Here is a 26,083-nt window from a genome sequence, read left to right as displayed (position 1 = left end):
ACAAGCAGTGATAGTGGTTGCAGCACAAGTGGAGTGCTTTGCTTTCGAGGTGGCCTTGATGGTTTGAAAGGTTGTCATCAGAGCCCCCTTCAGCCAAACCAGTCGGTTAGAAGTTGTTGTACTACTGCTGTAAGCAAAACCAAAAGTCCATAATGTATTAATATACAACATCTCGGCAGATGAACATAATCTATAGGCCTATGTGGTTAAAAATGACACAATTCATCATGAACCACGGAGCCAGACCAGGCAGTAGACCTAATAAGGGCTCTAGGTATGACGTCATGGAAGCTGCATCAGCTGTGCTGGGTAGTTTCTCTTCAAGGATATGGTAAGACCACCATCTCATTTTTTTTGTTGCTTACATTTTTCGAAAGATGGCCTGCCAGGGACTGGAGAAGGGAGAAACCGTGGCAACGCTCAAAAAAGAAACGGAGACTCTGAAGGCAAAGCTCGAGGTCGAGAGAGCCAAACTCCACGACGTTGAATGTGAGTATAGGCTACATAAGGTTACATGGGATGAAAGAGGGTCCTCGCAAATCGCTCAGAACGTGCTATCGATGTTTTGCAGAGTGAGGCTTATTGTCCATCTTAGCTGACCATCCCTATGCTAAAACTGTCAAATCAAGTGGTGTTCAGAACGTAAAACAGAGATACATTTATTTTGTCCATTTTCTAATAAGCCTTGCTAGCCTAAACGGTCTTGCATATTGATACATTTAGGGGGTAGTTTAAGGTACTGTTTTCTTGATAGCCAATTGAAAACAGGGTAGTTTTTATTTAATAGGGTTGACATTCTTCGGATGTTTAAAAATGTAATAGGCCTATGGTTGACATTCTTCATATGTTTTCTATTGTCCGTTTCTATTCTAGCCTATTTGTGGCAAATGTTCTGCACACTGTTGCATTTGTTACTTTGTGTTCGGGCGGGGTAATGTGCGCTTCGGACTGTGTGTTTCCTTCAGCGCTGTTATTCCGTCGTAACGAACTACATGCATATTCTCCAACAGTATCATGTTATTGTCTAGCCTACTCTTCTTGGCACGACAGTGGTTGAGATTCATTTCCACTTTATGCTATCTCAACAGTGCAGAAGCTTGCAGAGAAGGTCGAAGCTGTTGGACAACTCAACATAAAAGCAAGAAGAGTCCTGAAGGGACATGCAAACAAAGTGCTGTGCATGGATTGGTGCTCAGACAAGCGTAGGATGGTTAGCTCTTCGCAGGTATGAGGCTGTAGGCTTAGGTATCCTAGGAAATTAACTTTAAGCAACCATGAGCTTGGATAGATGTTTTGCCGCCACTGTCCATGGTTCTGATTGATGTGGAATTAAATTGCTTGTCAATGCCTATTAGTTGTGTTTTTAATTTAGTAGGTTACAATATAAATAAATATAGTGTCATATAGGCTTAAATAAAATATCTAGGCTAACCAAAGACTATCCATTTAAGCTTATTTAAAATAGCTGATGTAACTTCTCAAGTTAGAAAAACACCCGTTATAAATTACTTTGGAATATCAATTATTTACAAAAGTTGCTCAGTAGGCCTATCCATCAGTCACTGTTCAATACTGTTTCCACTCCCTAATGGGAAACTGTCCTTTCTAGGATGGGAGGCTTATTGTTTGGGATGCATACACAACCAATAAGGTAAGTTAAATGGCTTTATTGAACATTAACACTCCAATAGGCTAAGCAGCAACTCCATACTCATACTGCCCTATTCCCTAAGTGGATAGTTGTTGCAAAAGCTTAATGGAAGCTGGACTGACTAATGTGCTAATTCTCTTTTTGAGTCAAACTCAACCACATTGTAATGGCAGTGTCCATTTGGTGTCTCAGCTTGTTTAAAGGCATTCTCTCTCTCTGTCTCTCTTTCTCTCTCTTTTTGTCTCTTTATCCCTTTCTTCATCTCTTTCTCTGTCTGCATATTTCACAGGAGCATGCACTGACTATGCCTTGCACCTGGGTGTTGGCTTGTGCCTACGCCCCCTCAGGTTGTGCAGTGGCTGCTGGGTAAGTTCTTTTTTATAAACTCTCACAGTCCAGTTCAGCGCAGAATCAGTCAGCCAACTCTCTAGAGATTACAGAAAGCTGCAGATAAAGAACTTTCTCTAATGACTGAAGCTTAAAGTCACTTCCCCAGATTGCCCTGACTTAAAGGACAGTCTTTAATTAACAACAGTGGGTCTCCCAACAGACCATGTTGAGTTTACCATAATTAATCTGCAACTTTCAATATAATGTTTTTAACAATGTGTACTGAATATGGCATGTGTTTTCACTCCTGACAGTGGCTTGGACAACAAATGCTCTGTATACCCGCTATCTCTGGATAAGAATGAAAACCTTGCAGCGAAGAGGAAGCAAGTAGCGATGCACACCAACTATGTTTCTCACTGCACCTTCACCAACTCTGACATGCAGGTAAGGGCCTGGTTTGTCTAACTGGGCTATGTTGAATATTATATTGTCATCTTGTTCATGTCAGCAAAAATTTACCATCTGTCGCACCTGAAATCGGTCTGAATTTGTTTTTGCTCTAGCATAAAAGTTGTTATTGTCATTCTTTTTTTAATGGCCATGACAGAGAAATTCCATTGTAATACTATTTTACACACAAGCTTACACAGTGTCTGCGAGACCATACTGATGTGTACTGGAGCCAAGGAAGAGATAGTGACGCTTTAATAATTCACATGGATCACCCCCCACACATACACACACACACACACACACACACACACACACACACACACACACACACCTCTCCTCTTAGGCAGCAGTAGGGGGAATGTAATGGACTACTATTATGCATCTATTTATAGCTGGAGCAGCCTTTATCAGCTGAAGGGGCTGGATACATGGATATAGCTGAAAGTGCAGACCTCCAACATAAGCACTGATATCTCTTCTCTTCCCACACCTCCCTTAGTCTGTTCTTTCTCTTTTTTCTCAACCTCTTAATGAACCTTATCTCTGTCATACTCATGAGCCTGCATTTGAGTATTTTACAGTATAGATTACTGCATATTACTGCATTCTCATCATTATGTATTCACCATGGGCAAGATCAGGTAATAGAATCCATGTCACATACTGAATGGCTGCAATTTTTTATAAAGAATTATATATCTAGACATGACAGGATTGTCAACATTTTATAAAAATGTTTACCGTCCATCTCTCCTGCAGTGTCAATATATACTACCGGTCAAAGTTTGGGGTCACTTAGAAATTTCCAGAATACCAGCTGAGATCAGTTACATTGTTTTCCGATTGCATTATGTGCTTACATAATTGCAAAAGGGTTATTGACTGTTGTAGAAAGAAATGTCCCATTATCAGCAACCATTCATCCAATGTTCCAAAAGCACATTCTGTTTACTAATCTGATATCATTTTAAAAGGCTGACTGAGAAAACATTGGAGAACCCTTTTGCAATTATGTAAGCACATATTGTAATCCGAAAACTGCTGCCCTGACTAAAAAAAAAACAATGCAACTAATCAGCTGGCATTCTGTCTATAATGGAGTGTAATGGAAATTTCTAAGTGACCCCGCAAACTTTTGACCGGTAGTGTATATCATGTTAAAGGAATTATCCGGAGTAAAATGCACTTCAATCAATTTCAATTTACGGATGATTGGGAGTACATACGTTGAGTTGACATCAAAATCATGTCATTCGGATGTGTTTTGAGAAAGTTTGATTTTACCGTTTTTAGTCAAAACTCGTTAGCCTGGAAGTGACCAGGGCAAGTCATTTCGCCGCTACAAAACGCTATTTTTATACCTCTTCTACAGTTCCAAACAACATTACACTTACGTGGTAGTGAGTAGAGGGTCCCTAAAGCCAAACCGAAGTATCCCGAAATTCCCGAAAATCTCTGGAAATTCACAATTTCGTCGCCGGTTTTTTTTTTTTTTTTTTTAAACATAGTCCAGTATTTCTTTCGAAATTGAAATTAAGTTGTATGGACTGGACTATGTTTTTTTTTTTTTTTTTTTAAACGGCGACGAAATTGTGCATTTCCAGAGCGTGTTACTCCACACTCGGCAATCGACTTCTACAGACTTTCCCCTAAAGACGCCAGCTGCAGCAGCAACATTTCCGGAAAGGTACTGGCTTGATGAAATTCATTCTGGACTCTCTATCCGACCACATAAAGACCTCGGGATACTTCGGTTTGGCTTTAGGGACCTAAAGTGCATTTTACTCCGGATAATTCCTTTAAGCCCCAAATGTTCTCTCTGTGCCATGTAGAGATGTCTGTGTTCTAGGCCTATGACACAAATGCCATCAGACCTGATATTATTATCATTGATGAGAGCAATAAGAAGGTATTCATCCTTGAAGTAGGCTGTTGTTTTGATCCAACAAAGCTGGAGAAGTATCAGCCTCTTGTACAGCAGATTTGTGGTCTTGGCTACAAATGCCAATATGGGCTCTTATTTGGCAGTTTGTGCCACGTACAAAGGCTGGTCACTAGGGGTCTCAGGATAGTTGGATTTACAAAAGTGAAAGCAAAACAACTAAATTCTGTTTAGTTTCATCCATTATTGGAAGTTGCCACGTGTGTGTGTGTGTGTGTGTAATAGGTTGCGTAAGTTACAGCCAAGTGGTGGATGTTTGGATGTTTGCGTTAACCAGGATGTAACTCTGGTGAGAACTCTAAATGCAATGTTCGATCATTCCTTTAATGCTCTTGTAGTATCAGGGCTTACCACTAGGGTGCAGTAATGGTATCACATTCACTCTTGGTACACCACTGTGTGTGTGTGTGTGTGTGTGTGTGTGTGTGTGTGTGTGTGTGTGTGTGTGTGTGTGTGTGTGTGTGTGTGTGTGTGTGAATGAATATAGCACTACAGATCAAACCTGCCTAAGTGTGTAACATACTTCCTTCAATGTTTGGATCTGAATCTTCACCGGTCCAAATAAAAGCATTAAAATGTGTGTGTGTGTGTGTGTGTGTGTGTGTGTGTGTGTGTGTGTGTGTGTGTCAGGTCTTGACCTCCAGTGGTGATGGTACCTGTGCCCTGTGGGATGTGGAGAGTGCCCAGCTGCTGCAGAGTTTCCACAGCCACACAGCAGACGTGCTCAGCTTGGACATGGGCCCCTCTGAGACAAGCAACACTTTTGTGTCAGGGGTAAAGGCCACCTCAAATGCTTTCATTTAGCATGGAGATAGTGCAGCTCAACAGCTCAATACATTAAATGGACTATACATTAAGTCAGAAAATAAATAATCTAAAAAGTTTAATTCAGGAAATAAGTTTAAATGGTTTAAATGGTAAATTGTATACACATAATCAATTACGCTCAGTGGTCCTGCTTGTTCCACAATCCATTTTATTGGTGTTATCCAGGGTTGTGACAAGACGGCCAAGCTGTGGGACATGCGCTCAGGACAGAACGTCCAGTCCTTTGAGACTCATGATTCAGATGTCAATTGTGTTAAGTGAGTCAGTGTATAACACCCCCCCACCCCCCCAACACACACACACACGTTTAATAGGATGTGGCAAGACACTTTCTCTTTCAAATTTAGATGTGCCATAGCCACATTAATGTAGTACCGCTATACCACTTCTTTTTCACCATTACTTTCCTCACACACCAAACTTGGTCATCAGTCAAACATTACAGAGTGCTGCTGGGCTGAGTTCTGCTACATTAATATTCATCTCTTGTTCTCAGGTTCTATCCCAGTGGAGACGCTTTTGCCACGGGGTCCGATGATGCTACAGTAAGTACAATGTTCAGAACACATTGGAAATATCCGCAGTGTTGGCACTGTTTAGTTAAGGCAATCTTTACCTGTTTTTAGAAACTATGGATGCAATTGATTCGGTCAATGACTCATCAAACCTGATATCACAGAGCAAAGATCATGCTAGTATCTCTGCATGGTCAATCACAATCATTATGAGGCAAACATATATTTGAAAACATTTAAGTGTTTTCTGTGTATGTATGTGTGTGTGTGTGTGTGTGTGTGTGTGTGTGTGTGTGTGTGTTTCTTTTAAAGTGCCGCTTCTTTGATTTGCGAGCTGATCGTGAGGTGGCTGTCTTTTCCAAAGATAGTGTCATATTTGGCGCAGCTAGTGTGGACTTCTCTTTGAGTGGTAAGAGCTGTGACCTGAGGTATCATTGTTATTTTTCTACAATATAGCCTCTCCACAAGTCTTAATTTAATTGGGGAACTAAACTGAACCCAAAGCCTTCAACATAGCTGTAGTAGACACATTTCAATGGTCATGTTGTGGTAGATGAGCTGTCACATCACCCATGTGTCATGTGTCAGAAGCAGCTATTGTTTCTAAGTTAGACAGCATCAACACATCAACACACACGGTGAGGAAGAGAGGTAGTGGGAAGGGAGGGAGAGCCACACTGAATGCACATGACTTTTGATGAGGACACGATGACGTTATCTTTTACTTCCTTTTTCTTAGTCATAAATTCACTTGTTTTTGTAGGGGGGTAATTTCACAAGCATGATAAGTGGTTGTGGTTGAAACAAAATTGTATTGTTAGCAGATATCTGGATCATACTGATATTCTGTAATATGTGATGTCAAAAAAGTACACATGCAGTTTCAGCGGAAACAATTTAGGTGAAAATTCTGTCAAACACATTTATATCAGTCTGTAAAATAGATTAAGTGGTTGGATGTCTTTAGGGGAGGTAAGTTGTTAAGTTAACCTTCCATGATTAAAAGTGCAGTCAGCGATTGCACATGAAGCCGCATTTGTTTATGTTTATATTTAAAAAAAAATATTAGCAGATGCTTTTGTCCAAAATAACGTACAAAGTAGGACCAATCAACACAACGTAGGACCAAATCAAACGAAGCACACCAGAGAGGTCTCTCACCCCTCCCTTCAGTATTCCCAGAGAAACTCTGCGCAGGGTTTCGTTTTTGTGTGGAGGTCAGTCTGCTCCCACTTTGTTTGTTTCCAGTTTTCAGAGCCTGGGCTGCCTACAGAGGCTGTGTTTTTTTTACACTGTATTCATAGAATGGACAGCTAGTTGTCGTGAGGAGATGATTGCTGAACGAAAAATGTTATGAACAATCGCTGACTGCCCCTTTAAAGGTCAGGTAGTTCCATTAACTTTTAAATTAATTGTCATTGTAGGATAGGGGAGACACCAATAAAGTGTTTGGAAGAAAAGGTGATTCCCATACAGAATGTATGTCTGACTCTGAGCCATGGGGTGTTTGATGCTGTAATCGGTCCCAATCTTTTCTTCTTTGCAGGCCGCTTGCTGTTTGCTGGCTATAATGACTACACCATCAACATCTGGGACGTGTTGAAAGGAGACAGAGTATCTATCCTCTTCGGACATGATAATCGCATCAGTAAAGTGCGTGTCTCTCCTGATGGCACATCCTTCTGCTCAGCGTCATGGGACAACACACTGAGGGTGAGGCCTCTGCGGTGTGCCCAAACCAGTCACTGTCTCACTGGGCCACATCCCTGGAAAGCACCAGGATTTCATCTAAAGCCCAACACTTCTACTTTAAGAAACCAGCTTGTCCTTTTGTCACTGACATACAGAAATACATTTTCCCTCTTTTCTTTTCCCCTCATGTTCCTCTTAATACAATGAAAATTATTCCTTTCCTTTTCAGGTGTGGGCCTAAAGTCTCATTCAAGCTGAAGTTACACAAGATGCATTTAATGGACGAAAGTGGGGCCACCTCCATGGCTATCACAGTGCACGTGTTGAATGATCTTTTGACCTTGTGACATGTTTAGTGAATGGGTCTGAGATGGGGGGGCTTTTTAGAGCACTGGCTTTCAGCTGTTACATGCAGCACTGTTACTGTTACACAGAAGCATCTGTTTCAGCTTTTCTCCCTACCTCAACTGTCAGGATATCATTACATCATTATAAGTGAAATAAGTATGCTACGCTGAAGGTAGTGTTGATACTGTCAGTGGTTAATACTAATAAGTTTCATATTATATGGTGTATTTTTTTCTCCTTGTCAACAACACGATAAGGTAGCCTAGGCTATTACATTTCCCATATGGAGAGGCCGTAAACAAACTGTAACTTGTGCCATGTATTTGAAGGCTTTGGCAGTTTTTATTTCATGTATTAGATTTGAACACACCACCTATTATCCTTTGCTAAAATGTAGACTACAATAGCCTATGTTGTCATACATTTGCCAATTGTAAAAACAAGGTAGGCCTAGTAAAGCTATGCCTACTTTGCAATACAGTAGGCCTACTTCTCAGGATGCTCTCAAATTAAAAGCACAACTGTTTAATAACAAGGTGTGTAAGGGCAAGTTAAAGCACTTGCAGTGTTGGGTTTAGGTCAAGGTTACATTTCAACTGTCAGTATTTCAAGTAACTTCTCTTACCTACTGTAATTTCTGTACACAGACAATCTAATTGAAATAAAGTATATATTTAACTAATGACTGGTTTCACTCAAATATTTTTTCCCCTCTGGTCTGCTAATTCCCTGTCTTTCTTATCCTAGTTGTCTCATTAGTGTGAAAATAATATGAAACTTGGCATGTTTAATCAAACGTAGAAGTCTATTTCGCACTTGGCTACTTTGTAATTCACAACAGCGAGGAGACCAAGGCCTACATAGGCTAATTTTTTGTGACGCAGGTTTGGGAGGAGTCGAATATGAATAAAGGCACAAAAATGGTAAGAACGGGAAGTGCTTTGTGAAGAGGCTGTCCTTCGCTCATCCGTACGTGGAGAGAAGTCTGACGTCGCTGGGAGGGTGAGATATTTTAAATCGTTATAATGAAAATAACATGTTGTTTTTATCGTTATTGATTATTTGAGGTACCATAAGAACGTTAAGGAGTCTAAGGGACATTTTAAATGCAAAACGACTAAAGCGCTCGTCTTATAAAACCTTTCTTTGTAGGTATCCTTCCTTTGTGTCTGGCTTGGCAGAGGCCTGTAGCAAGAATTCATTGACAAATTCAATGTAACGTTACCTTGTTAGCGAGTTAGCATTCTTTTTCTAATGGTTAGTTAGATTGCAGCAGCGCACGATTTTTTAAAATAACGTTATATCTTTTGTGAAATAGTAAATCCCTGTTGTATGCGACCAGGAATTTTCTTATATGCCAACACGTCACTGTGAACACTGAGAAAGCTAAACGTTTTGACAGGTTGGTGAATGAGACCAAACGTTTGCTAGGAAAGCTAACAGTCGGTAGTTAGCTGGCGTTAACCAAGTACTACTTGCTTGGATGCTTACTCTGAGAATCCTGGTACAGTGTCTGAACTGACAAATAGCAAGCACCATTTGAGATTATTATAACGTAGACAGAGACGGGAGGATGGCCTTGTTTAGTAACCTTGCGGTTACACAATTTGAATGCACCCATCTATTCTCATTTTAAATTCAGTTATGATAATTATTAAGTAGGCTTTTAACGTTACGTTGCAGTAACGTTGTCTGCAGCAACGCTGTGCCTTCCAAGATTATCTGTGAATTGGTAGCCTAGAGACTAGTAAAACTTGCATATCAAACACTGCAATCTTCATCCTATTCATAGCATAATAACCCAACCTTTAACGTCATTTAGAAATGCAGTGCATTTGGGCAGAAAAATTTTTTGGAAATCGTACAACACAGTAAAGTGTTTTGTTTTTACAGAAAATGTCCTGTTGGTTGCGGAATCAGACTCTGGAGCTGGCAAGAGATTACATCGATTTCTGCAACGGGATCCAACGGACACCTCCCAGCGAGTCAGCTCTAGCGATGAGACATCTAGCCAAAGAGCTTGAGCAGCAGCACCGCTCTAAATTCCTGTCTCTATCCCAAACATTTCTGGGTTCCTGTGGATCCGACCCAAGCAACAGTCTGAGGAGTGTGATGGAAGAGCTTGTTGGGGATGGAAAATTGAACTGGGGAAGGGTAGTTTCCTTATTCACTTTCACGGGAGTGCTGGTCACTGAACTGTACACCAGGGAAGAGGGCAGAGACTGTTGTAAGAGATTGGCACACACTATAGCTGACTACCTGGGAGTGGAGAAGCGCGATTGGCTGATGGAGAATGAAGGCTGGGTAAGGACCACATGCATGGCAGTCACTGACATGAGAAGTAAACATCATACTGGTCAGGAAAGTGAGGAGAAATAAGTTGTGAGGAGAAATAAGTTGGATCATTATTTCAATGACTTCTGACCCTCTTCGATGTATTTCCTTCTCAAATAACCAGCACAGATGAAATGCATATGAACAATTAACAGCCAATTAGACAGTGTGAAACTTGAAGTTCTTCAAGGATTGAGTAGGCTGTCATGTTTTTATCGCTTGTTATGTAGTGAAAAATAACGTTGAACCTAAGGTGATTCTTTTTTAGACTTCTGAGCAGCTTTAAAGTTTGTCTCTCATTCTTAATACTTGCTTGCAGCTCCACTGAAATTATATCCCTGCCAGAGAGCAGAGAGGCGCTTTGCAGATACCTTCTTGTGGCTTCTATGTTTGAGTCAATTAGAGCGAGAGGGATACCAAAGAATCTGAGGAATGTCTGTGGTTCAAAGAGGCCTTGAACAGTGAATGTGAATGACTACCTTGAGAAGTTGAATTCTGACAGAATAGGGCTGTCCCAAGTGAAGAAACAGCTTTGCTACCATATGAAGCATTATGTGTACAACATAAAGGCCAGTTGACACCAACAAAGCCAGTGAGCACTAATGGGGGACAGGAGTTTAGCTAGCTCCCCAACATCCACAGCTGCTTTTTTGTATCATTGGATTCAAGAGAAATTTGGCTACAGTTGATCACCAGTATTAGTAAACCTGGATCTTTTTACAGTGCATGAAAATGCACTGTTCTGTTATCCGAAGTCTTCTTCTTCTTCTTCTTCTTCTTCTTCCCACCAAATTTCTGCGTCTAATTCAGCTTCAACCGTTTAACGTAGAAACTTCGTTCAAACTTTGTAACGTAGGTATTGAAAAGGACACTTGAGGAATGTATTTTTCACTTTTGTAAACTTTATATTTTTTGAGATATTAACAAAAAACAAGCTTATTTTTCCCCATAGACTTTACATTAGCACTATGACATCACAATGGACTAATTAACTTGATTTGCACCTGTATCAACTTCCAGCTGCTCAACTAGGACCCATCAAAGGGCCAGTTAAACTGATTGCACCTGTATCAACTGCTTTCTGCTTAACTAGGCCAACTCTCTGTGTCTCTCCATTCTACAAGGATATGAGGCACATTCCATCCAACTTTCTATCAATTCATCCTCTTCAAACCATTCACTCATCCACCCATTAAACAATCTGCCTAGCAACATCCATTCAACTTTCTGTCTATCAACATCCATTACACTATCTACATTCAACTTTTAGACTATATACTCTGTCTCAGGCTTTAAGCATACAATCTGGCTCTCTTAAGACTACTATTTCCTCTGCCCAACTGTTTCAAAATAAATGTCCTCACTACAATAATTCACTATTAAATAATTTAACTATTTAAACTACTCAACTATTTAACTGTTCAGCCATTTCAACTGTCAGTTGTTATCAACTATGACTCCTGCCAACTGTTTCCAAATAAAAGTTTGTTTGGCATTTTATGTTGATATACAGTATGTTTATATTTTCATGCACTGGTAATTTCCTCAAAATTACATTTTCTAGTTTATAGTTGCTATAGCTATAGATGATGGATTTGTTTTTCTGTGCTAGCGACCACACAGCTCATGCCCACTTAGCAGCTGTTCAAGGGCACAAATGGCCTTTTTTGTTAACAGTCTGTTGATTTTCATGGTTCATGCATGAAGCTTCCGTAAATACTAGCCCAAGAGCTTTGTCTTAAAGCAGTTACAAATAATAGTGCAGCACCTGGTCCTTTCAGACCAGTGCAGCAGGTGGCCTTCCAGAGGCAGCTGCATCAGTGCTGAGACAGAATGGACCACAGCCCCCAGTTTGCTTTGCTTGTTTTGACTTTTGAGGTAAACTGCTCTAATCTCTTGAAAGATTAGTTAAGTCATGAACTAAAACTGCTGAATGTTGGGAGGCGAGCATCTCGTTGGTTAATAACATTTGACTATTTCTCTGCATCAATGATATTTATTTCCCTTTAGGGGCAGTGCTAGCCTGGCTTCGTCTGGTCTCCAGGCTTGGGCGGAGCTGTTGTGTAACATGAAATGTGAAGGTTATGCTCTACAATTGAATCAGCGTATTTTAGAGAGGAAGCAATTTTTTTTGACGTTTTACTAGTACTCTGAGCACCGTAGATGTGTCGGGTCATAGATCAGGTTCTTAAGTGTCAATGGCACCCAAAGACTATGTCATGTAAGGCCAGATGCTTACACTTCTGTTTTTTTTTTTCTTGAACCACTAAGATGTTTTGAAATGTTCATTTGGCCGGTAAAGCTGACGTGATGCTGTTCTGTCCCTTGCAGGAAGGTTTCTGCAAGTTCTCACGTACTGCCAGGGAGGTCAACCAAGAGTCGTCCATGAAGACCGCATTGTTTGCCGCAGCTGGTGTGGGCATCGCCGGGCTAACTTTTCTGCTGGTGCGCTGAACTAGTTCCAGATTGCATTTCTCATCTGCCATTAAAATTTCATCCTGCCCACTAGGGTCAGTGTCACATCTTGAAGAGGACCTGATCACACATAAGGTGAATGTTCCACATGACAATTTAAGTAAGGGTAAAATAATGACAGAAAATTCATTTTACTAGATGGTGATTGTAAAATTGACACATGGCCTTCTGAAATATTGGACATTTTACATATCCTTTTTCTACTGTCAAAGTATATTTTGTAATTGACATACACTTGATGTAGCACAGGTTTCAGTTGTCACCCATTCACCTCTGTGTTGTGTACTATCTTAACGGTCTTGTTTTGGGGGTGGGTTTTTCTTTGGATTATGTGAACTCATCAGAAAGAAAAATCCTCAGTTCTGTTTTCCTATTTCCTATCACTATCTTTGTTTTGGGAATGGAACCATAGAGAATTGAAAAGTAATATATTTATATGAAGTGTAAACTGTAGCCAATTAGCAGACTTCATCACCTTTTGTTTTGTTTGCCCATTTTAATTGAAATGTTTGTTTATAAATAATTTCAAGTTTTCATCCCTTTTGAAGAATGCAAGAAACTTTGTAAGGTGCTAGCTTGTTTGAAGGCAAGCATTCACGCTCTATTCCACAAACTCTCAAGTGACCAAAATGTCAAATGTATTTATTTAGCATTTAAGAACAAAACATGTCAATGTCCCTACATTTGGAAAAAGTCATTATATTTTTACATCATTTTATTTATTTAACACTTTCTTAATAAAAAAAAATGGTACCATAAAAATGGATCAATGTGGTATGTCTGTCACCAACAGTATTGAGTAATATGATCATTTTCAAACATATTTGACAAGGCGACTATATTTTACTCTATAGACACTTAAATAATGTAAACCTGTAATAATAATTAAGGGATTAAATCTCATCCTGTGTGAATTGGGGATTCCACACCCTGTAGTTTTTTGAGGGTCTATGTGTGTTTCCCTTTGTCAGTTTCCATTTCAAGTGAACCTTGAAAACGTTAGTGCTGTTTTAGTTCCACTTCTGTTTTTGCACTTTCAATGAAGTGGGAAAATTACCTAAAATGACACCTGACCTTTGAGAGGATGAGTTGTTGTTGTTGAGGCATCAAGCTTTCACCTGTATTTCTGTTTTCTGAAATTCCAGGCATACATGTGTCTTCAGATATCCACTAAAATCCAGTCCCACCCAGTTCTCTGTACGTATGTCTGTCATCCTGTTGTTTGTGACCCTATTGCTTTGTGTGATGACCGTATATGAGCCATGGAAGTGTGACTGAAAAAACCCACTGACCTGCAAGTGCCAAGAGTTTTGCTTAGAAATGGCCAACAGCACAAGCCACTTCACTTTGTTGTGGTGTTGTTGCCCCAGTCTCTGCCTTGCTTGCACTTAGTCAGCCTTTAACCATTGAACCCCTTATGGATGTGGTAAGAGGCTATGTCAATGGCAGCACGTGTGAGGTAAAGAGTCTTTGAGGAAGGTGTCTTGTGACAAGCTTTGTGGAGGAAAATGCTTGTCTGTGGCTGATATGTCTGTCATGAGAGAGCCTGGTCAGCAGGGTCAGAACAGGTGTCACATCAGGTAACTCAAGAACATAACCATGCCATTTTGCACATAGATAATATGATTGCCTCTTTATATATATATATATATATATATATATATATATATATATATATATATATACACACACACACACACACACTTCTACAGAATATTGACAACCCTTGAAGTATTTTTTCAAATGTTTTTATCAACAATTAATGTTTGACATTAATTCTATAAAATGTTTTGTTCACCTTGGATCTGCCCAACCTCCAGGATGATCCAATTTCCTTCTTCCTACTCCTCTCATGGCAGAATCCATTTTACATGTCGGGTTGTAAAATCCCACTAGAATCAGACATTAGGGTCTGATCCAACTCCAAAAGCTCCTTCGTCAAAGCACAGATATACTGTGGCAACATTTTACAGCCATCTTGTTATTGAGGACTAACATGACATGGTAGCACAAATTCACCAGAAGAGCAGCGTGTGGTCAGAGCTGTTAGGTCATCTGCTTGTGGCAAATGATGGCCCATAATAACCCCTGGTGCTTTCTGTAGTTTTTTTGTCTGTCAGCTACTTTTGTTCTGAGTGCAGAGCAGTGGCCTTGAGCGCTGGTATGGAGTCAGTCCTGTTGAGGCAAGCCCGCCCGCTCACTCATGTGCTCGCTCGCTCTACAGGTCTGCCGCTCACTCATGTGCTCGCTCTACAGGTCTGCCGCTCACTCGTGCTCGCTCTACAGGTCTGCCGCTCACTCGTGCTCGCTCTACAGGTCTGCCGCTCACTCGTGCTCGCTCTACAGGTCTGCCGCTCACTCATGTGCTCGCTCGCTCTACAGGTCTGCCGCTCACTCATGTGCTCGCTCGCTCTACAGGTCTGAGAATTGAGAATATCAATAAAAACGCTGAGTTCTATCCTGCCACGCTCCCACAGCACCAGCTTCCTTTTGCCGTGTAGACAAAAGTCTTCACTGTTCTGAGCAAAGGAGAAGTTTGAGTGTCTTTCTGTGGCTTCAATAGAATAGGCTTACAAGCACACACAGAAAAAAACACCTGACAAACGCCTATAAATATTTCAGGGCCCGAATGTGCCATGAGAGCTGTTTGTTTTACACTGGCAGCTCAGGGCAGGTTTGTATTCTGTAACTACCAAAATTGTTATCTCTTGATGTAAAATTGTAACTTCTGCTCCATCTATGTTATCTTGTACAGTCTTGTTTATGTGTTTTGGAATTTGCATGGTAACCAACTGAGAATACTGGCATGGTAACCAACTGAGAACTTGGACTATACATAGGCCTTCTATTCAGCAATGGAGCCAGTCTGTAAATAAACCATGTGAAGTGAGGCTCAAACAACATGCAGCAGGAAGTCCTGAAAACAAACATGGCTGATATGATTGTCCCTCTAATGCTCAAGGCTTAATAATAGAACACCAGTAGAAAGATTCAGCGGTTAGCTCCCAAAGGGGGAGGTAAAGTACCCAGTAACACAATGGAGCACAGACCACCAGCATCTACATCTTAGCTCAGAATCCAAGCTTACAGCAGCGTTCACCCACCAATGTCTGGAAGTAGGGAGGGGACTCCTCCCTGACATTCCTGTTTTATTTCTGAAAAAGCCTCCGTTTCCCATGCCATTCAAACACCCACTAATGGCTGTTATCTTGTTCATGGGCTTCAGTTCAGCCGGTTCTGGGAAAAGAGGAAACACGTGGCTGAGTGAGTGGCTCTTGTGTAAGGGCACAAGGGCACAGTCTTTGTTCTGTATTGTATTACTGATACATATTGAACCGTCAGAGATTTCACATTGGGTGGTGATCAACTGCTGAATGGGAGAGTAGGAACAGTCTAGGCGGATGTGAGGGTGGCAAACGCGTCTGGGTAGTGTTGCGCCCACAGGCTTTCCCAACCTGCGCTGGTAAACCATGCCCTATATGATGCTTATTCTCAAAAGGAAAGCACCGTCACTTCCTTGTGCTTCTCTCAGATCCTGGCTTCTATTGACCTCTACGTCAGTCGCAGGCTCTGTCCTTGCCTGTGCCATGAGCGTGATCTAGCGCTGCAATCATGAATGCTCCATAGGGGAGATTGCCATTTTTGCCACTCTTCAAGCTGCGGGCCTGATTGGCAGCTCTCTCCTCTCTGCAGACATTTGAATCTGAATGTCAGACTGATGCCGCCTTGATCCTGGCAGGCTGCTCTCTCTGGTGGTGGAGGCCTTGGCCCCTGAGGCATGATGTCACCTTGCACCTGACCACCCCCCACAGACAGAAACACACACACACACACACACACACACACACTATAGATTTGGGTCTTATATGAGAGAGGATGGACACAACATAGATAAAACCAGAATGGTAATGGCAGTTTTACAAAAGGAATTGTCCTTATCTGAACAAAGGATTCTACAGCAGACACACCAGATTAAAAATCGGCATACACATAGCCTCTGGAGATTATGTCTTTGACCTCAATCCCATTATCAGAAGCAGCAGATGCCATGTTTTAGGAGATGCTATTGCTCTAATTTATCCTCTCCTCTTGTTGCTTATTTTATATCTATTTATAAGAGTGTGTTTGTGTGTATGAGAGAGAAGAGTAGAGGGGTGTAAAAACAGAGAAAGGGATCCCGTGTACCCTGTGTTTTCAGATAGCAAGTTTGGGACATGAGTTGAAGAGAAGACTATTGACCTGAGCAGTGTTGCAAAGCAAGTGTTTTTTTTTTCTCATGTAGCAATGGAGTGATACGGCCAAGGGATGTGCTGAATCAATGCTGAGGGTAGCTGACTTCAGAGTGGGGAAATGCTGGCCTGTGCAGAGGAGGATGAAATATCACCTGTCGGTTTGGTCAGCTCTCAGAGCCTATTCCCATCTTTTATGAGTGTAAGCAGAACATATGTTCTGCCGCACCACCGTCACCCTTTGATTTATGCACAAATAAAGGTTTCATCATATCTTTTACAGGTATGTGCTGACTTGTTATTTCAGCCAGTATCCAGTAGCCAGATCCACTCATTCAAAATATGTACTTGTTTAACAGTTAATATCAGTTCAAAATCAATTCCAGAGATTAAGTAAGATGACAATTTATTTGTATATAGCCTAGTGCTAATGTCACTAAGAGCATGGGTATTTTTAAGAACTTGTACAATGAATTCTAAGTCTCATATTATACAACAGAAAAAATATTAATTCTATATATGCTCAATGTTAGAAAATATCCCAAATCATATTTCGACATCACATGGTGTTTGGGATGATTGGTAGCACGAAAGTATGAGGGGCCGTCTGGGACATTATTCAGTCAGCAATGTCAAGTCTCTTTGCTTCTTACGGAAGCTTATTGCTGCCACACTAAAAGAAATAAAAAGGTTCAGTATTATGTAATTACGTGAAAAGTTTCTTGTTATAACAATATCTTTTTCATGTTTTAACAAGATATGTATCACGTTATTACATGAAATTATCACGTTATTTCATGATAATGATATTTTCACGTTATAACATGAAAATATCATGTTATTTCAAGATAGGATTTTTTCACGTTTTTACAAGATATTTATCACGTTTTTACATGAAATTATCACGTTATTTCAAAATAACAAAACTAAACGAAACAAGGCCACGAGAGCTCATGGCTGGCATAAATGATAACTAGTCGTGTCTATGAACTTGCACCCTGACTGCTATTACAGTGCTGCTTGATGAGTGTTTGTTTTTGTGCATGTGTGTATGAGTGTGTAGGCTGTGTGTGTGGTCAATTCCCAGCTGACTGAAGAGCAGCGAAGAGGGATGTGTGTGTATCGGCAGAGAGCTGCTGAAAAGGAGGCCGATAGAGAGGTTCTGTGCAGGATAGCCTGCTCACACCATAGACTGTATGGCTCACACAGCCTCATAGTTCTGCTTTATCTTCTTATCAACACAATAAATAAAACTTTCGCTAACTTGACGCAAGAGGGAGAAAGGGCTTTGATAAATATGCAAATCTTCACGCAATGTGGGTGAATGTATAGACCGCTCTGGCTCGGTAGCCTGCATGTCAGGTCATCGCTGTCATTTCTAAGGCTGTGGGGAAGGGTGAAAATATCAGTATCATATCAGTATCATGAAATAACGTGATAATTTCATGTAATAACGTGATAAATATCTTGTTAAAACGTAAAAATATCATATCTTGAAATAACATGATATTTTCATGTTATAACGTGAAAATATCAGTATCATGAAATAACATGATAATTTCATGTAATAACGTGATAAATATCTTGTTAAAACATGAAAAAGATATTGTTATAACAAGAAACTTTTCACGTAATTACATAATACTGAGACTTTTTATTTATTTTAGTGTGGCAGCAATAAGCTTCCGTAGCTTCTCACTTACTATTGGAACTGTCAGTAAGACCAAGTTCCAATGAGATGCAGAGATGGGAAGTAACGAAGTACAAATACTTTGTTACTGTACTCAAGTAGATTTTTCAGATATTTTTACTTTACTTTACTATTTATTTTTGAGGCGACTTTTTACTTTTACTCCTTACATTTTAACACGAATATCGGTACTTTCTACTCCTTACATTTTACAAAACTGGCTCGTTACTTTAGTTTCAAATAATTTCAGCCAACCGTTATTATTTTTCTCGTTATCAATAGCGGATTGAAATATAAGCTACGTTGCACTTGACGCATCACTACAAGATGACTCGATTTGGGCGGCATTCATTCGTGGCAAATCATTGCAGCTTGATGCCAGTAACGTTAACGTTAGCACGTAGCAGTAGCCTATGTCTCAACTAAATTTAGTCAATAGCCTAATGCCCTCCTCTCCTCGCCTTTAACTTCTAGCTGCAGTGTAGCCTATATCCTTTGCAATAAGTAGGCTAGATGCAGCCTTGGGTCTTGAACAGGGATGTAGGCTAGTGGAGGCCGCTAAACGCAAGCAGACTAAACACAGTTTACCCACCACTAAAATTTCAGAAATAGTCAAAAGAGTTTATTCACCGATTACAACTGTTAGCATTTAAAAATCACACTGTATTATCCACAATAACAATATGTACACTCATAAACACTATGAACCACTTAATGCCACTTGTATTGTTATCATACCTGTCAACACTCCCGTTTTTCCCGGGTTTCTCCCGTATTTCAAGGTCATCTCCCAGCACCCTCCCGTTTTGTTATTTCTCCCGGAAAACTCCCGTAATTTGCATGGCCATCAAACTTCATTTTAAAATCATTGATCCATTCAGGTTGCCAGGTTGTGTATGAAATACACCCTACACATACACGATCACTTAGTTTCAATTTCAACTGTTTTGTCATAGGCTAAAACCTGGCAACCCAAAACCCAAATAAGGAAGCGGGTGCCAACTGCGCAGCCTGAGTCTCGTCGTAAGCAAGCGGGCTAGTTGAATGGCCTACTCCAGAACTAGCTGTTGTGAAATTGTTGGGAATGTAATTGATTAACACATCACATCTGACAGCAAGCAGCTTTGGAGTTTTAGAAGTAGGCTGCAGGCAGGCAGCTGGTGGATACATAACTGGCATGCGTAAGGTAATGGTAAGGTAAAAGCAACGACCGAAATGCAGTGTTGAAACACGTGTATGAAACGTATTAAATATGCAAACACAGATCCGGTATAAACACTGCCCCCCCCGAAAAAAATCTCCCGTTTTTATGAAAGCTAAATGTTGACATGTATGATTGTTATAAACATTTGACAATAACTGCACCATCATCAAACATGTTCTGAATGCCTTTTCTAAAAATCTGATACCTTACTGTGATCACAGAATTCATAGTTTACCCACCTCTTATTTTACCACTACATTCCTGGTCTATATGGGATCAATCACCACTAATGATGAAATCTAAGCCAAGAATGGGCATGTTTTTCTGAAAACCAAAAAAATGAATATTGCTGAAGATAACTATACAGCAGCAGGGAGATGTATCAGTCCAGGAAAGTCTTCATGACATACTGTATCCACATCAATTATATTTCTGACTCTGCTTCTTCTATGGAAGACTGTTCACACTGTCAGAGTCCAAGGACAATTGGGGAAAATTGAGACTCTTATTTGTACCAAGACACCACTTTCCTCAGCTGGAGGAACAGTGCATTAGTGAATCAACCAGTATTGTTTGTCAGTACACAATAGCTTGCAAACAAAAGAGCCCATGTTAGACATTCACAAAGGCCGTCACTGAGTAAGACTGACCTCACTTCCTTTGTGTCCGATTTAAGCGTGAGAACATATGGTCTGATATTCTCAATGCAGCCTTACATTTTTGCACCATTTCCTGTTTACGTGTTTACTCCCGAATAACATCAAAACATCAGGCATGCTTCTAATTGTGCTTGGATTGTGGTCCTGTTTTTGTCATGGATTATGGAGATTACTAAAATAGGGGAATTTACAGACTCCAAAAGCCTGTCCCATTCAGTGTCATGGCCATGCTGGACATGAGAACTCAACAGCTGCCTTAATGTTCTAAGCTGATTTACATGCCTGAAACATTGATTTTTAATAGCTGAAACTGGTGGTTAATGGCAAATAGGGTTAGATTTGACGTGAAAAGGTAAGACTTGGGGTGGGGGTGGAGTACTCAAGATAGAAAAAGCAGAGGCTGACGTTCATAAAAAAAACAAGCCTGTGCAGGACCAGTCTGGGTCCAGTGACATCACTCATCCCACCGTGCTTGTGAGGTCATTCCTTCAACTCATCTTGTTTTCCAGACATCAGCTGAAAGCTGCCCAACAACACCCCCACCAGCCCTGTGGTTTAGGCCCTGCTGTTTGGTTCAAATACACTGAAGACAACAGGCTGACTAGATTGGAATGCAAAAGCATGTGAAAACACTTTTGACTGCTTAACCAGTCATGAGATCGCCTTATCGGACTGCACTTTGGTTCGCCTTTTTCACACTGACTGCTGTTGTGTTTGACACAGTTAGCAGTCTAAAACTGACTCCAGCTTGTCTACTTTTACAATAAAATAAAAATATATTACCACATAGGTCCACTCTACATAGTTATGTCCATATCTATTTGATCTGTTCTGGCAGTATCAGTCACTGTCAAAGTTTATTCAAGAGAACTGATGTTGTACTATATTGATAGTTCTGTATTGGTGTGTTTTTGAGTTATTGTTAGGCTAAAAAAGACACAACGTGTTTTATGAATGGAACATGAAGTAGCCTGAAGTGTCTCAGCTGCCTAAGGATTTACATATCTAAGTGCTATTTACATTTTCATCCTCTGATCCGACAGTGTTTTATCTTCAGTCAGGATATGACTAGATTGAAATCTGGACAGGAAATTTTCTTAATGATTGGCTGCTCAGATGGCGAGCTCTGTGTGATGCTATCTGTTTGATGTGCACAGACTCGGCTTGTTCCCAGCAACACTCACCAGATGTTCATTACATTAATGCAGAAGGTGTCACCTGGAAACCGCTAACAATCTCTTAAAAAATCTCTCTCTCTCTCTCTCTCTCTCTCTCTCTCTCTCTCTCTCTAATCTCTATCTCTCTTACCTGTATAGGACCTTGTCTTTTTCTGTAGCCTCGTTTCCTTACCAACTTACTATTTACTTTTGCCAATTTTTTTAACATCTTCATAACTATACTCAACACAACATTTATATTCATCATTTATATTCATCATCTACCCTCAGTCAAAATAATCCACCCAGCTGACTGGTGTGGCATATGAAAAGATGCTGATGAAAAGCAAGATTGTGGCATATAATCCATGTGGATTCGTGGGTAGTTCTGTTATAATGGCGTTTCCCCTACTCTTGTTGTTGTCATGTCTTCTTTTATGGACAATTCTTTTGTATATTTCTACTGTTGCGGTTTGCCACCCTGATCGATCATGTACAGCCTGACTCCATGAACATTGACGTATTTCAGCGTGTCCTTGATTGTGTCCTTGACTGTGCAGTTTTATCAGAGAATGCCACTGATGTCACAGCTTTGGAGGAACGTGCAAATGGCATGTGAAATGAATGTAGCGGTAGGTGCTCAATCACACAGATTCCACCAAATGTTTGTGTGAAACATTTTGTGTGCACAGAAGTTTTAAATCTTTTAAATCAAAATATATATATTTTTTTACAAAACCTCAGTAGGTCAGGAGAGAAAACAAACGTGATGCATTTCTGTTTGTTATTAAGCAGGCCTAGGCCTACAATCATGATTTTTTAAAAACCATGTACTTTTGTTTTATGGCACAAGGGGGTGCCATAGTCACAAATGGGACTAGTCTCATGCTGCCTTCATGTAAGAGACACACATAAGCTAAGGTCATTGTGGTTCTACTGATGTGTGTGAAAGTGATTTTTTTTTTTTTCAAATTTGGAGTGGTCTCTTAATTTTGAATATGACCGTCAACTCATACAAATGTCACTCAGCAACCGTAGGATGACATCAGATAATTGCGCAGTGGTATCTTAATTTTTTCCAGAGCTGTATAATACATTGTATGTATAACTTCAATGTATGTATGTTTGCATTGTGTCTTTTACTCTTCTTCTTTGTATATTTGTATTTTTGTGTTGATGTGTGTGGAAGGGAGGTCTTCATGTGTCATAAAACAATATGTCTCGTAATGATGCATTTTCTGTGTGCACTACAATCTAATTACCAGAAGATGAGTCAGACCACATCTAAACCACCTTGGTGATAGAAATCCAATATATTTGTGTCTAATGACCTTGAATGAATGTTGTTTTACAGTCCAAAACATGATTACTCCTCGAATGATGACCTTTGACTACTATTGATGCATTCCTTGTGACTTGGCTCTCTTCGAATGAATGCCAATCAACTATATGATTATTCTCATGCCTTATGTTATCACTGTTTGCCAATTTTTTTTTCTTGTTAGTCCATCAATTATTATTTTGTGAAAAGTGAAGGTAGAGGGCCGTTTTATATAGCAGGAGACATGAATGTGAGTGGATCACAGATACCCTGACTTCTCATTGTCTGATACTATGTGCTGACTCGGACGCAACTCACTGGGTTGATTTAGCCAGCTGCCACAGGCCCATTAAAGCGTCCTGATAAAGGATTGTCAGGGAGTGTGCTAATAAAAGCTCCCAGGACGCTATCTGTGGTTTAGTTTTGCTTGGCCACAGAAGGGAAGGTATGTGTAGGCCTCCACTTCCAGATCTCCCCTTCCATGACATCTCACATAGAATATTCAACCCAAGGCATAGCCTCTTGCCTAGACAGGAACATGACTAGAGCGAAAACCCTCCTTTTAGGTTTCATCGTCCTACCTCGACTCATTCTGGTAATGACCTATTTGTTCTCTGTCAACCTGGATGGACAATCTGGGTGAGCGTGCTGTTGGTGGAGTGAAGCCAGAAGCTGCACACTGACACGTGTCCAGGCCCCCTGCTCCTGCGTGCCCTGCACTATGTGCACAGGCCCGTGGCTATACTTGGTTGCAGCTCACTTGACTAGAAACTGAAGGCGTGCAGAGAAGAGAGGGGAGGGGTCATGTGCTCACTCGCCTTCCCCATCCCCCACTCCTAACCGTATGGACACACACACACACACACACACACACACACACACACATACACACACACACACACACACACAAACACACACACACACACATACGCACACATACACACACACAAACACAAGTAACACTGTCGCCTCTGTTCTTCAAGGGCCAGTGGTGTTGCCGTCCCATGAAGAGAAGTGATGCTGTGTGCATTTGCTCAGCTACCATGGAGTTGGCATTTCCCTTTTAATGACATGCCACAGCGAGCTGATTGGCTAAAAATACAGCTTGGCCTTCCTCCCTGGCATGATGCTAGATGATTTACTCATGCTTGGTAATGGAGAGTGGGTGACAGGATGGGATGCGTGACAGAGTTTTTTTCCACCGTGAATATAAATTCTCGCACGGCTTAAATCCACTGAGTGCTTCATAGGATGGGTATGCGGATGCTAAGCAGGGCGAGGGTATGTTTAATGTTCAAGATGTTGTTTTTTCGGCCATTCATGCTGGCTGCCTCACTGCAGAAATCCCGTCACGGGTTGATCCTCTGAGCGGCTTGAGGTGGAATGAGCCACCATAGAATGAAGGCAAGTGAGTCAGGCCTCAAAGGAGCTGGTGTATGAGGACCCTTTCTGAAGGTTGGGCCAAGACTGAGCTCAAACTGAGTGAGAGAGGGACAGAGAAATACAAAAGGTAGTGAAAAATGTAAAGGAAAAAAGGAAAAAAGAAAGCGATGAGAAGTGTGAGAAAAAGTCTGCCTCCTCACCCTATTTGGTTCAAACGTGAGAGAGATACATTTATGTGAATGGATCAAGAAGTAAATCTCCCATAATCCTTTTTTTTTTTTTTAAATGGATATTGAAAATTCTCAAAGGAGCACACTGGCCTCTCCAGTGGGCTGTAATCTCAGGCTCTGTCACATGCCACGGCAGCACAGCCCAGTCATGAGGCAGCCATGACACAGGCACATGTTTCCTCCACCTGCTGCAGTGGAGGGTCTGAGCCATTTCACCAGCCTCCCGCTGACCCTGGAAAGGTTGCAAAAGAACGGACCTTTTGACCATAACCACCTGTGTCCAGTTAGTCACTGTTCAATACAAGACGTTCTACACAAATAAATAGAAAATTGTTTCAAATGTGAGGTAGATTTCAGTGTATTGGTCCCAGTTTAAGATTTCATTGTGGTATGTAGCCATCTTCTCACACTTGATATTAAAAACAAAAAACAGTGAAATGGTTTTCTACAAAAGTGTAACTGTGTTATTTACGCAAGCAGTTGCCCTTCAGAGGCAGCCAATCTACAACATTACAACATGAGTGAATGGTTACTTGATAGGCCAGTCTTTGTTTGCTTCTCTGCCCTCTTTTACCCCCCCACGCGCGCTCACAAGCACACACACACACACTCAAACTTTATTATGTGAATTCTAGGTCAAGCATATGGTACCACAATTCCCCCAAACTGCTGTGTTCTGTCTTTCAACACATCCAGTCTCTTTATATCCACCTCTATAGATTTGTGAAGGTTCTAAGATACTAAATGAGCTCTGCGCATTATGCTCTATGGAAATACTTTCTTTAAAATGAGATCTCCTGTGACCAATCTGTAATGGAAAAAAGGTATTTGCTGATATATCATCAGCAGCAGTCTCAGTGGTGTCAATGTCAGCACGGAAATCTCATGAACAATAGAGAAGAACTCGTCTACAGCCTTCAGTGAGACAAAGCCAGCAGCAGAGTAACCTTATATAAGAAAAAGACATTGAGCCACCAGTGGACGTAACTAAATACAGAGGGCAATGTGTGGTTGCTTTGGAGAAAGTTGTATTACTGGTTATGGTTACCATGAGTAAAATGTAGGCCTACATTACATATATCAAATGCAATGGTACTTTAGAAGTACTGTATGACCTCAAGACTTGTTAGTTTTATGTGTATAGAATTTGTATACCATATTTTTGTATAAATATGACAGAGGGAGACAAAGAGACCTCCTGAAGATGAACCACTGGTGAATGCCAGTCAGTGTATCTGGAGGTGTAACATGGGACTAAAAACAAAACCCATTCTGAATATGTCAAAGTTAGTATTTCACTGCCTCTGTGAATTATAACTCTGTGAACAGTATTGCTGAGACGGTGGAAATTCATCCTCACAGGGCCCCACATGAGACATCAGTTGCTGTCTCAGCACCACACCATCAGTCTCATATTCTTTCACTAATTGTATGGATGTCACCCGCTGTCACAATGGCCACCTGTTTAACAGGACAAAATGAACCAGCCCAGGGCGTAATAACAAAGAATGTAATTTGTGGCACTCATCTGGCAATTTATTTATTTTGGAGAGTGACTGTTGATGCCAGCTGCTTAGTGATGAGTATGACCATAATACAGATGAAGTCTGTGATATGCTTTGTCAGTCTACAGAGGAAG

The 26,083-nt window shown here is 40.7% G+C and overlaps 2 protein-coding genes across 2 annotated transcripts; both read left to right on the top strand.

The window, feature by feature from the left end:
* The first annotated feature begins 318 nt into the window (after positions 1–318).
* gnb5b (guanine nucleotide binding protein (G protein), beta 5b) lies at positions 319–8,442 on the top strand. The gene is made up of 11 exons (XM_076287683.1): positions 319–489; positions 1,089–1,225; positions 1,610–1,651; positions 1,941–2,017; positions 2,296–2,428; positions 5,010–5,153; positions 5,373–5,464; positions 5,704–5,752; positions 6,035–6,131; positions 7,269–7,435; positions 7,644–8,442. Exons 1-11 carry the CDS (start codon positions 378–380, stop codon positions 7,653–7,655), a joined length of 1,062 nt encoding a protein of 353 aa, XP_076143798.1. The 5' UTR covers positions 319–377; the 3' UTR covers positions 7,656–8,442.
* A 235-nt stretch (positions 8,443–8,677) lies between these two features.
* bcl2l10 (BCL2 like 10) lies at positions 8,678–13,337 on the top strand. The gene is made up of 3 exons (XM_076287684.1): positions 8,678–8,764; positions 9,656–10,066; positions 12,428–13,337. Exons 2-3 carry the CDS (start codon positions 9,659–9,661, stop codon positions 12,548–12,550), a joined length of 531 nt encoding a protein of 176 aa, XP_076143799.1. The 5' UTR covers positions 8,678–8,764; positions 9,656–9,658; the 3' UTR covers positions 12,551–13,337.
* The last annotated feature ends 12,746 nt before the right edge of the window (positions 13,338–26,083 follow it).

This window comes from Alosa pseudoharengus, unplaced genomic scaffold, assembly GCF_046254945.1.
Source record: "Alosa pseudoharengus isolate Yale_2024_CS ecotype anadromous, Long Island Sound unplaced genomic scaffold, YU_APseudo_1.1 YU_APseudo_1.1_scf_16, whole genome shotgun sequence".
NCBI classification, from domain to species: Eukaryota; Metazoa; Chordata; class Actinopteri; order Clupeiformes; family Clupeidae; genus Alosa; species Alosa pseudoharengus.
Note: the sequence above shows the minus strand (reverse complement) of the source record. Positions and strands in the feature narration are given on the sequence as shown.

Coding starts and splice junctions, on each gene's coding strand:
- bcl2l10 (XM_076287684.1), top strand. CDS start 9,659: ATGTCCTGTTGGTTGCGGAATCAGACTCTGGAGCTGGCAAGAGATTAC. Junction 10,067..12,427: donor TGATGGAGAATGAAGGCTGG/GTAAGGACCACA, acceptor TGTCCCTTGCAG/GAAGGTTTCTGCAAGTTCTC.
- gnb5b (XM_076287683.1), top strand. CDS start 378: ATGGCCTGCCAGGGACTGGAGAAGGGAGAAACCGTGGCAACGCTCAAA. Junction 5,154..5,372: donor GCAACACTTTTGTGTCAGGG/GTAAAGGCCACC, acceptor GGTGTTATCCAG/GGTTGTGACAAGACGGCCAA. Junction 5,753..6,034: donor CGGGGTCCGATGATGCTACA/GTAAGTACAATG, acceptor TTTCTTTTAAAG/TGCCGCTTCTTTGATTTGCG.